The following is a 12,713-nucleotide window of genomic DNA, read 5'->3' on the forward strand; positions in this document are numbered from 1 at the left end:
AGGCAAGAGCCTACAACACAATGCTAACTTGTGAGCCTTTTATCAGAGGGGTCTTGGGTTCAACTCTACTCGAGCTTAACACATAATAATTATTAATTTCAGTAAATAATAATAATTAATCTAGGCTTCAGCCCATTACCTATCCAAAAAAAAAAATCCCGTTTTTGAATTTATTATTTTATTTTCAAATGTTTAACAAAACAATTCTTCACAAATTGCTCTCCACTTAAATAGTGTCACCAGTCTGATTCCTCTGTATTTATAGCTTTTAATTTTTTTAAAAATCATCTTGTGTGTCCTCATTTCTAAATGTGACAACACCTAGGATTCACTAGGACACACCTCTCAATCGAAGACATGATAAGAACCCCCACATATATGAAAGGGCACACATTTACAATACTCTCTCTCATTAGCATTCAAATGTAATAGATAATGCTGTGTCAGTCTTTGCTGGAGGCCCATTGTAATACTTTAACTAAGTACCAAATATATTAAAGGGTTTGTAATAAATGTTTAATAAAATTCTATGAATCCAAAAATAGGACCAGCTCTAAAATGGGCATCACGTTTATAATTAACACCTATAGTTTGAGTTTGTTTTGTGTGTTTCAGAAGCAACTATGGTTATACAACATCAACCTTTGTTTATACAGGATCTGAAACCCAAAAATAAGGGTACATGGGTATATGAAATTGAAAAATAACAGAAATACCTGTCCATGATGTGCTATTTCTAAAATACAAGGTGGTTGAACCCATGGCTCTCCATCAATCTGCACAGGAAAAGAAGAAAATGTGTGGATCCTAATCAGACGTCCTTGTGCAAGCCTCCTTGCTCGGGAAAGGCCCACCTGTGACATAAGCATCAACTATTTTAGATTTTTCATCAGATGTCAGTGACCAAGCAATACCAAGTAACAAAAGCAACATGCTGCATACTACCAGACATTAAGCAATCATGTCATGTCACCATCTTAAAATGAATATATCTGGGAGAACTATAACCTACTTCTTATTTCCTGTACGCTAGGGGTTAAAGCCAGGGAAATAAATTTAAAATAATATTTGAACTGGTCCAGAAACATTATTTTATAATTTATGGAAGGGCGTCTTCAGGTCTAATTTCTTTAATGTACATTTAGAAATGATTTTAGGTGGGAAAATATATTTGAAATCAGAATTTAAAAGGTTTGAATATAAAAAACAGTTAGTTTGTCAGGGAAAAAGGTTATCAAAACCCTATAAGAGCAGAAGCATTTTTTTCATCTCCACAACCAAGGACAGAAACCCATTTGATTTCCAGTTCAGGTGGTTACAATCAGTCATATTTATGCAGAAATGTTGTAGTATTCGAGTTACAGATTATAGTTGAGGTTTTCAACAAGCTTGAAGATTTCATATTTTTAGTATGGAGAGGTTTCAGAACAGAGAAGGAATAGAAACATGCTCTTGAGTGATCTTGACAAACTTAAAGAAAGACATTGTAAAAAATATGGAAAGAGAGAGAACGAAAGAATTCTGAGAAATCCATGTTGTTAGGACTGTTTTTCATACTAAAATGTAGAAGTTATGGACAATTATAGTGGCTGCTTTAATCACATGACTGCCAATAAGAGTAACCGTGTTAATAAACTTACTAATCAGTCAAAATTCATGTAAAGGTACTTTGAGCATAAATTGCACTTAACTGCAATGTCCCTTTTTAGGTTAGTCATAATAATTACACATTTAGTTCAAACTCTACTTTGCATTTCCTTAATACAAAAACTCAAGCTATGATATTTATAAATAATAAATATAATTATCAATTCATTTATTCATGTCAATTTATCTATATGTAACATCAATACCCCTATATCCAATCTCATTACTTTTTAGCTTACTGATGAAGGAGCAGGTGTGAACCAGGTTGCCTAGATATAAACTGCAATAGATTTTCTCAAAGTTTAGAGCTCCAAGTCCGTATCCCATCTTGGGTCTTGCCCTCAAGGCTTCCAGAACATTGACCCCTACCCTATCCTAAAACAGATATCCATTGCTTGGATTTATATAAGCTCCTTCTTGGTAACATGACAGCTTCTTTTTTGTAAGTCAAAAGAGTAATGGGATTTGGGTATAGTTTTTGTATATGATTACTAATATTGAATCTGTAAAAAGTTCGAATATTTTACTCAAGATATACAGATTCAATATTTATCTATTAATATTGAATCTGTAATATGTTAGAATAGTTCCATACATTTCTCTAACTAACTATTAATATTTCCTATGTTTATGTTACTGAAATATCCCAAATGGATATTTGCTTTGCTGCTACTATTTGTTTAATTATATAAATTATATTTTCCTATAGAATTTTCTTTGATCTTATAGAGCTAGACAGAAGTTGTAGAAGAAGGTTGTTTCTTTTTGTACTTTTCAAAATATATGTATTACAATGAATAAATAACAATAACTAATAAAATAGAAGTGATAGAAATCATATGCAGCAATACATACTATTCTGGAAACGATTCTAAAACAGTACCAGCAGAGTCTGATTTATTTCAAAATAATACCAATACAGATGTACTTCAAACAAGGTTGACAATAGCTGAAGATGGGAACCAGCTACAACCAGACAAGTTCAAATGATAGAGCCCAAGCTGCTGCAATAAAACAAATCCATTCTGCTGCAAAATAAACACTCCAAAATTCCTCCTGCAAGCTACTATAAGGAAAAGCCAAGTTGAACCAAAGTGGTCGCCTTCCCAATAAATCCACTGCCTGCAAAGTGTGACTGCAATACTAGAAATTGATCCTCTGCCGTGATCAAACTGTATGCATAAGAACCTTCAAATCTGATCTTGTTGAGGGCTACGTCCCAACAAATCTGCTCTCAACACTAGGGTTTGCGTCCTAAGTGAGGAATGCTCTTCTAGAGCAATGGTGTCCAAAATAAGTTGACAAAATGATAAAGATACTCACATTTAGGTTACCATCTCCTTATATCCCCTCTCCAAGGCAAATCAAACCCTAAAAGAACCCTAAAGTGGATTCCATTTGAACTTTATAATATAACATTATTTCCCCAATAAAGGCATCCAAATAGAAGGAAATCATTACTTTATTAATGACAAATAGCTCCAAGCATCAAATAAGTCCTGGCAAGTGATAATCAAATACTAGAGACTGAGCTCTTTCAACCGAGCTATCACACATAGGCAAATTGATCCAAATGGAGCCAAAAAACTCCTTGTTACTCCAAAATGGCTAAACATTTAGCCTTATTTAAATTATTAAAACGCTAACTTAGGAGAATATTTAAATATATTAAAATATTACCCAAGTAGCCAAGGAACAACCCAAACACCTCTAACACATAAAATTGAGTTTGTCACCTGCCTATGACTAATGCCGGACAACTTGGGCCAGCTGGCAGTCACACCCTCAAATCTAGGGATACTCCTAAAATATAGGGAACACCCCCAAATCTCCTGAGATTGAGACCAGGGGGTGATCTCATAGAACCGCAACTTTGGAAACGTCACCACCTCCTAAAAGGTAGGAATCTCCTCCTACAATCAAGGAACTGCCCCCTAAAATCAAAGAACTGCTCTTAACTGATCTACTACTGCCTATAATACAAAATCTGGACGTTGAAAACCCTGACTGAGTCCCTAATCACCACTGCTGGCCTATGAGACTCCATAATAGGCTAACTCTCATGTCACTGCTAGATATAGCTAAAAAGGGGACACAACAAATCCTCCCCTCTTGAAGATGCTTGCCCACAAGCAACTGCAAAGCTGGATGCTGTAAAATAGTCTCGCCCTCCCAAGTGGCATCCTCTATAGGGAGACCTCTCCAGCAAATCAGATACTCTCGAATCACCTTGCTTCTCAGCTGGCATTCCCTCTCTTTCAAGATCTGGAGATGGTATAATATGTTGTCCCAATGTCTTTTTCAGACACGACACATGGAACACATTATGAATCTTACTACCAAATGGTAACTCAATCTCATACACAACCTCTCCAACATGCCTGATAATCCTATATGGTCCATAAAAACAAGGTTTGAGCTTCTCTGCTCCACCCCTTTTAATGGTGCTCTGTGAGTAAGGCTACAGTCATAGGTACACCATACCCCACACCTCAAATATCCTTTCAATCCTATGTCAATCAGCGTAGACCTTCTGCCAATTATGTGCCTATTGAAGATTCTCTCTAAGAAATCTCATGATGTCCTAGTTCTCCTGTACCCAATCCTGTGCCAAAGGAACCCTGTTGTCACTAATCACCAAATCAACAAAAGATAGAGCATCATAACTGTATAGGGCTCTAAATGGAGTCATAGCAATCGACATATGATACATAGTATTATAACAATACTCGCCCAAGTGCAACCAACGCACCCATGTCCTCTATTGCGCTACTCTAATATAAACATCAAGATCTTCAAAGTGTAGCATCTCACCATGAATCCACTGAAAGAATGTATTATACATGTTGATTCTTGGATTCCAAACCAATTTCAAAAAAATGCAACATATTCATATTACACTTGTCTGAATAGATGTGCAAACCCATATTGCCAATGCCTCTCTATGAGGTCCACACTAACAATCCTTGAACCTGATGCAATCCGAGGAAATTGACAAAATTAGATGCTCAACCACAACATGCGACCCTCCATATCTCTCAAACATACAACCAGCTGTTCCATTCTAACAAAAATGCCTAAACACTCCAAACCATGAAGCAATATATGGAAGTCTGTGTAAAGCGATGTATCTCGCCAATCAATACCTAGGTCCCATAACAAAACCCATGTCGTACTATGTGTGATGTAGAAGAACTTCATATTATCACTATCACTATCAAGTAACCCTCTGTGCATGTAGGACACCATAACTATGGGTGAGTAATATCTTGCATGCTCAAAAACTATCAACAATGGCCCCCCATCTCACTGTCATAACTCTAACTAGCAACACAAGTGATATCAAACATACTATCAAACCAATTCCAATCAACAACAAACACTCCCCACTCCACTAACCTATAGGGGCACCTCCCAACACTCCCATATTGTTGAAAACCTAATGTAGACAATGAAAAACTCGACTGAGTCATAAGATCCCCACTAGGATAGTTACTAATCTTCAATGAATTGAAGAGTACAAAGTCACCAATCAGCAAGGTTATTTCTTCCCCGTCAAGAAAACTATGAGGCCACCTCTTAAGAGAAGTATATGTGCCATTCATGCCCATAAGGGGCAACTCTTGAGTGGCCGGTCCACCAAGTGTATGCTCAACTTCACAATCATACTCCAAGATTGAGTTCCTCATATCATTTTTGTCATCAAGATCAAGAGCCTCCTCATCATCCAATTCAAAAAGTGGGTTATCTAAAATCAAATCAGCACTCATCTCGGAAAAGGGGTTATCAACAATGATTGAATGTATGTCATCAACTTCTTCAAGACTATAAGCAGCAAACTCATGAGAATGGGAAGTAAAATTCTTGCTATCCAAACTCAAAATTTTGGAATCCTCCTCTATACCTTCTTTGGAATCATCTTGTATATCCTTAGTATTAATGGAACTACTGATATCACTAGCTAATGTATCATCAAGTGGATCCTCTTCCTCATTCACTTCATAAATATGTTGTCTATCTGAATGGGTTGTTGCAAGAAGCAGGTTTTCTGATTTTGTAGGTAAAGCATGGATTAAACTCAACTCCCTACTCAGTTCTTCAATTTTATTTTCTACCATGAGGAGAGCTACTTGAGAATTTCTCAAAGGTTCTTTAACCTTTACGAGTTCTGAAATAAGCTTATCAACCTCCTCTTCATTCCCCCTCAAAGCAATAGAGTAAATAACACCAAAGTCAAGAAAATGATCTCTATCTAAAAGGAGGTTTAAGTGATTATTCTTCATTGCCTCCATAGCTGTCTTAAGCACATGCAAATCAGAGATTGATGAAGCCTCTTCTTTACATTTTTGTCTTCCCTCAAGTTGGATCTTCCAAATGTAGCTCTCTACTAACTTGCGGGCACTGTCAAAATATGACAAGGTTGCAATGACCTTTTCTTCGCCAACCTTCAGTTGGCTCTCTAAAACAAACTTATGGGCATGTGTAAATCCATAAGCAAAGGATGTGGACTGCCATTGAAGAGCAGGGCTCTCTTCAATATCCTCTTTTGATACCCTCTCAAGATCTTCATCTAGTAATTCCTCCTGCTGGTTATTGTTGGTCCGTATTTCCTTTGTTAACTTATCTTCTCTCCCAATACTTTCTTTTCTATCATTTGATTCTTCTTTCGTTCCTTACTACTGATATGAACTTTTGGATACCAAATCATGCTCAGCATCTCGTATACCCATAAATTGTGTGAATGCAAGCATGTCTTGTATCTCCTTAGGAAGAGAACGATCCTGATGATAGCTGCTCATTATTGCATCATTGAAACCCTTAGCAGGAGGCCTCTTACTTGTACCTATTGACGGAGATGAAACCTTAGAGCACCCATTTCTCATTCTAGCCATGGTATTGACCTGCACCTAACCAAAGAGGCTAACAGGAATTTGGCTCTAATACCACTGAAATATTCCAAATGGATATTTGCTCTACTGCTACTATTTGTTTAATTATATAAATTATATTTTCCTGTGGATTTTTCTTGATCTTGTAGAGCTAAATAGAAGTTGCAGAAGAAGGTTGTTTCTTTTTGTATTTTTCAAAATATATGTATTACAATGAATAAATAACAATAACTGATAAAATAGAAGTGATAGAAATCATATGCAGCAATACATACTATTCTGGAAATAATTCTAAAACCGTACCAACAGAGTTTGATTTATTTCAGAATAGTACCAATACAAATGTACTTCAAACAAGGTTACCGCCAGCTGAAGATGGGAACCAGCTACAACCAAACAAGTTCAAATGATAGAGCCCAAGCTGCTGCAATATACTCCATTCTACCACTCCAGAATTCCTCCTGCGAGCTGCTATAAGGAAAAGTCAGGCTGAACCAAAGTGGCCGCCTTCCCAATAAATCCACTGCCTGCAAAGTGTGATTGCAATACTAGAAATTGATCCTTTGTCATGATCAAATTGTATGCATAAGAACCTTCAAATCTGATCTTGTTGAGGGCTACGTCCCAACAAATCTGCTCTCGATACTAGGGTTTGCGTCCTAAGTAAGGAATATTCTTCAAGAGCAATGGCGTCTAAAATAGGTTGACAAAATGATAAAGATACTCACATTTAGATTAGCATCTCCTTATATCCCCTCTCCAAGGCAAATCAAACCCTAAAAGAACCCTAAAGTGGATTTCATTTGAACTTTATAATATAACATTATTTCCCCAATAAAGGCGTCCAAATAGAAGGAAATCATTACTTTATTAATGACAAATAGCTCCAAGCATCAAATAAGTCCTGGCAAGTGATAATCAAATACTACAGACTGAGCTCTTTCCAACAAGCTATCACACATAGGCAAATCGATCCAAATGGAGCCAGAAAACTCCTTATTACTCCAAAATGGCTAAACACTTAACCTTATTTAAATTATTAAAATGCTAACTTAGGAGAATATTAAATATATTAAAATATTTCTCAAGTAGCCAAGGAACAACACAAACACCTCTAAAACATGAAACTGAGTTTGTCACTTGCTTGTGACTGATGCCGGACAACCTAGGCAGTCACACCCTCAAATCTAGGGATACTCCTAAAATATAGGGAACACCCCCAATCTCCTGAAATTGAGACCAAGGGGTGATCTCATAGAACCTAAACTCTGGAAACGTCACCACCTCCTGAAAGATAGGAATCCCCTCCTACAATCAAGGAACTGCCTCCTAAAATCAAGGAACTACTCTCAACTGATCTACTACTGCCTATAATACAAAATCAGAATGCTGAAAACCCTGACTGAGTCCTTGATCACCACTGCTAGCCTACAAGACTTCATAATAGGCTAACTCTCATGTCACTGCTAGACAGAGCTAAAAAGGGGACATGATAGTTACTTATTTAGGGTAGCTACTTATTACTTAGATTTTACAGATCTGGCATACCTGATCTGAGTATACGTTTAATGACTTGCTGTTGCAAATGATGTCAGTGTTGGATGTTTTTGTCATTGATGTCAACAGGACAGTGACCACAATTGTGTAAACATTAGATATTTCAAATTGAGGAGCTTCAGCTGCTCAAGGTGCTTGAGTAGCTTCATCTGCTTAGTGTGCTAGCTGCCTGTAAGCTTACTTCTGACTACTTGTCTGGAGCTGGCCGCTTGTTTGTCTACCTTTGATATGTCAGCCATTGACTCCTCACTCTAAATGGATTTGTGCCTAACGAATTTGTGACTCCTTGTGTATGTGTTCTGACGTGCCTTGCTTTCACTTCAGTTTTGGACGCTTCCTTGCATTTGGAAAGACATTGAATATTGTTCAAAAATCATTGCCTGGTCACAATAGCTAAAATGAGTGGATGGAAGTTTAAATCTATATGTGATTCTTGTTTTTTGTTGAGGGATATAAAAAACTAACTCATGTTTGGTATTCTGAAGAGCTTTCAGACTTATTGTTCAAAAATCATTGCCTGGTCACAATAGCTAAAATGAGTGGATGGAAGTTTAAATCTATATGTGATTCTTGTTTTTTGTGGAAGGATATAAAAAACTAACTCATGTTTGGTATTCTGAAGAGCTTTCAGACTCGATGTGTGAAGAAAAAATGATATGTGTGTGTTAACAGGGAAAAATGGGTAGTGAAAAAACTGAATAAGCACTTTTCTTGCAGTGTATCACCTGTGACAGAGATATACAGAAGGCATGATGTGAGACAAACTGCTGAGGCATACAGGAGTTTTAAAAAGTTCTGAGTGTAACTTGCGTGATGTGTGTGTGAACAGGCAATAATAGGTGGTGAAAAAACTGAATAAGTTTTTTTTCTTGCAGGGTATTGCTTGTGACAGAGATACAGAAGGCATGATGTGAGAAACAGCTGAGGTGTACAAGAGTTTTAAAATGTTCTGAGTGTAACTTGTGGCTGTGTGATTACTGTACACGGTTGGCAAAGAAAATATATACAGCAGAAAAAGACGTTTGCCAATAAAGGTGAAGAGTGTTTGTGCTGGGCATTGATTGGAGTCTTCACTCTGCGATAAGAGTTTGAGGTACAAAACTGTAGCTAACAAGAAAAGTGTAGAAGGTGTGTGCTACTGGTTAAAAGTTTCAAAGGAAAATAAAAATTGTTAAAAATTGTTTATCAGAGATACACAATTTGCATGCTTTTGTAATGGAGTAGCGTGATTAGAGTTTGTGTTGTGAATGGAATGCCAAGTGAGAGGTAAGAACATGATTGAAGCTCGGTGCATTGGACTTTGAAGGTCTGGATTACTGCATCTGTTCTGTTGGTAAAACAAGAACCTAAGCTGGGAGTAGATGTCATTTATTATTTCAGAAAAATTGGGTAGGAGCCCTCTTGAGGTTGTGCCTCTGATTGTCCAGGTTGGAGCCTGTGTTGTAATTTGAATGTGTGTGTTGTAATTTGAATACATAAAAGAGTTGCACCTCTTCATTGTACTGGGTGGCAGCCCATATTTTCAGGGATTAGTGGTACCGTGGATTTTACCCAAAAGGGTTTCCATGAGATAAATTTGTGTCCTTGTCTTAATTTGTTTGAATGTGTCTGTGTGATGTTTAAATACTGATTCACCCCCTTCCCCTATCAGTATTTTTGTATTTTCAATTGGTAGTAGTGCAAGGTTCTCTCTTCCAAAAGCTTTAAAGCCTAACAGTACATCTGTCCTGTGTTACCATGAGTGCTTTAGAGTGTGGTCAATGGATACACTATCCCAACTTAACCCCCTACTGATGCTGATGCAAAAAGGGACTTTGAAAACGATGCCAAGGCCATGAATGCACTTCTATGTGGTCTCTTTGAATCTGAATTTGGGATAAGTTGTTCAATGCTTATCATGGTGATAATAAAGTCTGAAAGGTAAAAGTTCAAACACATGAAACGATTTTTTAAGATACTCGCATGAAGGAGAAAGAGAGTGTTGTTGCTTACTAAGAGTTGATGAAGTTGTGAATGTTAGGGTTAAGCATCAGTTGGATTGAAGCACATAGTAAATCATTTTAAAATTGATATATATATATATATATGTATGTATGTATGTATGTATGTATGTATGTATGCCAGCATGCAAATTATATTATATAGATGTATATGTATATATTCATATTTGTGGTCACTTGAATATATATAAAATGTATTGAATGATCTAATTTAAAAATTGGTTACTCTATATGCTTATAGCAGATCACACTTCATCTTAGTGCATATATATATTATGCCCGACTGGGCTTTGCATTATGTGATGCCGAAGATATGAAATAATATGTATCGGGCTCTTAAAGCAGATCGAACACTTATGGTTAGTGCTAACAAATGATAACAAATGGTCATGACCATGTAGGGCCATGACCTTATGTGGCATAAGCCACGTAGAGTCATGACCCTACGTGGGCATGAAAGGACATCAATCAGAAAGGACATCAATCAAAACGGCAATGATGTGTTGTGTTCAATGCAGACAGGACATCAATCAAAATGGCAATAATCGATCAATAACATTGAAGAATATTCTTACTTCATTGCCACCAATATAAACATTAACATCTCATTTATATTGCTGCAATCATCTGTTATTAAAAGACAATATCAAAACAGTCACAAAACTGTTCTATACATTAAAAGTTGAATTTATATCAGTATTGCCAATACTCTTATCATTGATCTTTATTCCTTAACATGGTATCATAGCCGAATAGCCGGTGCCTTTAAGTGTTGATGATTTGGTATAGGATAATCTTTTGTGATCAAAGAAATATATATATATATATATATATATATATATATATATATATATATATATATATAATATTTTCATTATATTAATTATAAATGAATAGACATGTCCCGTGAAAGGAAATGTCTCTTCTCAGTAAATTTCTTAAATAAGAGATTGCTGCAAATTAGACAACAATACCAAACATAATGGCAGTGCTATTACATCTGCAGTAGATCCTAAGAAAAACAACATGGTATCAGAGCTTAATATGAATCTAGTGCATGCAGATGATATGATTTAAGAAGTCCATGTTAATTCTGTAACTTTTAAATCATACTGGTTTGATTACAGATCGTACTGATCTGTTCTTGCATAAGATCCCTTCTAAGGTCTATATACTTGTCTTCTCTTCTTGATAGGTATCAGCGTCTCTCTTGAATAACTTGGTTTTTAACTAACTAATCTATTTGGTTAGTTTAGGCAGTAAACTAATATTTTCCTTGGAAAGTCCCCAGTTTTGAGAGAGCATTCCAAGACGACTTTGGAAGGGACATGCCCTTTGTAAGGACATGGCCCTTGATTTCTATATTTAATAGGGTGTGGTTGAAGTTTAAGGACACACAAGAATAACAAGTCTGCTCCTTGATCAATACTGCCCTAAGACGACTTGCAGAAAATAAAAGCATTTCTGGAATTATATTTCTCCATTCACTCAAGGCTATATATTGAAAATCATCTGCAGCAAGCATAAAGAAGGTACAATCTAAGTCTGATTCATGACAGAATTTTGTAAAACTTTTACGTGGTATCAAAGCTCTGGTAGTCGAACCTATGCTCTACAAATTAAATAATCAGACTTGATATATATCTAGTATCAGTATTCCATCTTCAATGGCATACACAATTAGACCCGAATACAAGTTTAATGGGAAAGAACACTTTGATGCTTGGAAATTCAGAATCATTATGATTTTTGAAGAAAATGACAATTTGTTGATTCCACATCCAAACAACCTACTGTTGAAACTAATAAAACTATCTGGAGTAAAGGAAACAGGAAATTAGATGGAGTGAAAAATGAAATAGTACCCATGCTAACGAAACATCAAACAACATTTCTTATAATGAATGCATTATTAAATGCATATGAGTTCAGCAATGCAACTAGAGTCCTCGCACTAAAAAGGCAACTAAATCATATACAGATAAAGAAGGGAGAATCAATGAATTCATACTTTCTAAGGGTTGCTAGTCTAAGAGATAAACTTGCAAGTATAGGAACCATAATTGATGGCAAGGAACTAACATTGATGGCTATAGATAGGTTACTAGATTCATAGGAAACGTTCACACAATGAGTAAGTGCTAGAGACAATCTTCTTGACTTCAATAGACTTAAGGGAGATTGTCTTCAAGAAGAATCTAGAAAACTTAAGAAAGGGGGAAAGTTGAAAACTGAAGACAAAGAACTTCATGTTCTTAACACAAATTCCTATAAAGGTAAGAAGAAGCACTTCAAGAAGAAGGGTAATCAAAAGAATGACAAACCTAAGAAAGATCTATCCAAAATAAAATGCTTCAAATGCGAAAAGTTAGGACACTACATGTAATGTCCCTGATTTAGCAGGTCTCCGTAGAGTGGGTTTGTCAGCTCATTATCGCGACCCTCATGAGCTGATGTCTGATTTTGGGGGTCTTTGTCATAAGATTGTTATTTTTGGACTTACTATTTTTAGTAATTCACTATTGGTCAGTTGCTATTTTTGGAGTGCGAGGTTTAGGCGGGATGGTTCTTTGATTATGGTTATTTGATCTCTCTAGGATTCTTTATTAAAGTCTTTTAT

General features: G+C 36.1%; 1 protein-coding gene across 4 annotated transcripts in view; it reads right to left on the reverse strand.

The window, feature by feature from the left end:
- DGK1 (diacylglycerol kinase1) overlaps window positions 1-12,713 on the reverse strand; it is a 126,438-nt gene that overhangs the window by 21,215 nt on the left and 92,510 nt on the right. For all 4 annotated transcript variants that reach the window (XM_089832685.1, XM_089832683.1, XM_089832684.1 and 1 more), the window contains exon 7: window positions 717-854. In XM_089832685.1, coding sequence (XP_089688811.1) covers window positions 717-854 — 138 coding nt within the window. The remainder of the gene's footprint in view (window positions 1-716; window positions 855-12,713) is intronic.

This window comes from Cupressus sempervirens, chromosome 5, assembly GCF_028749045.1.
Source record: "Cupressus sempervirens isolate cs-2001-9-10 chromosome 5, ASM2874904v1, whole genome shotgun sequence".
Classification (NCBI taxonomy): domain Eukaryota; kingdom Viridiplantae; phylum Streptophyta; class Pinopsida; order Cupressales; family Cupressaceae; genus Cupressus; species Cupressus sempervirens.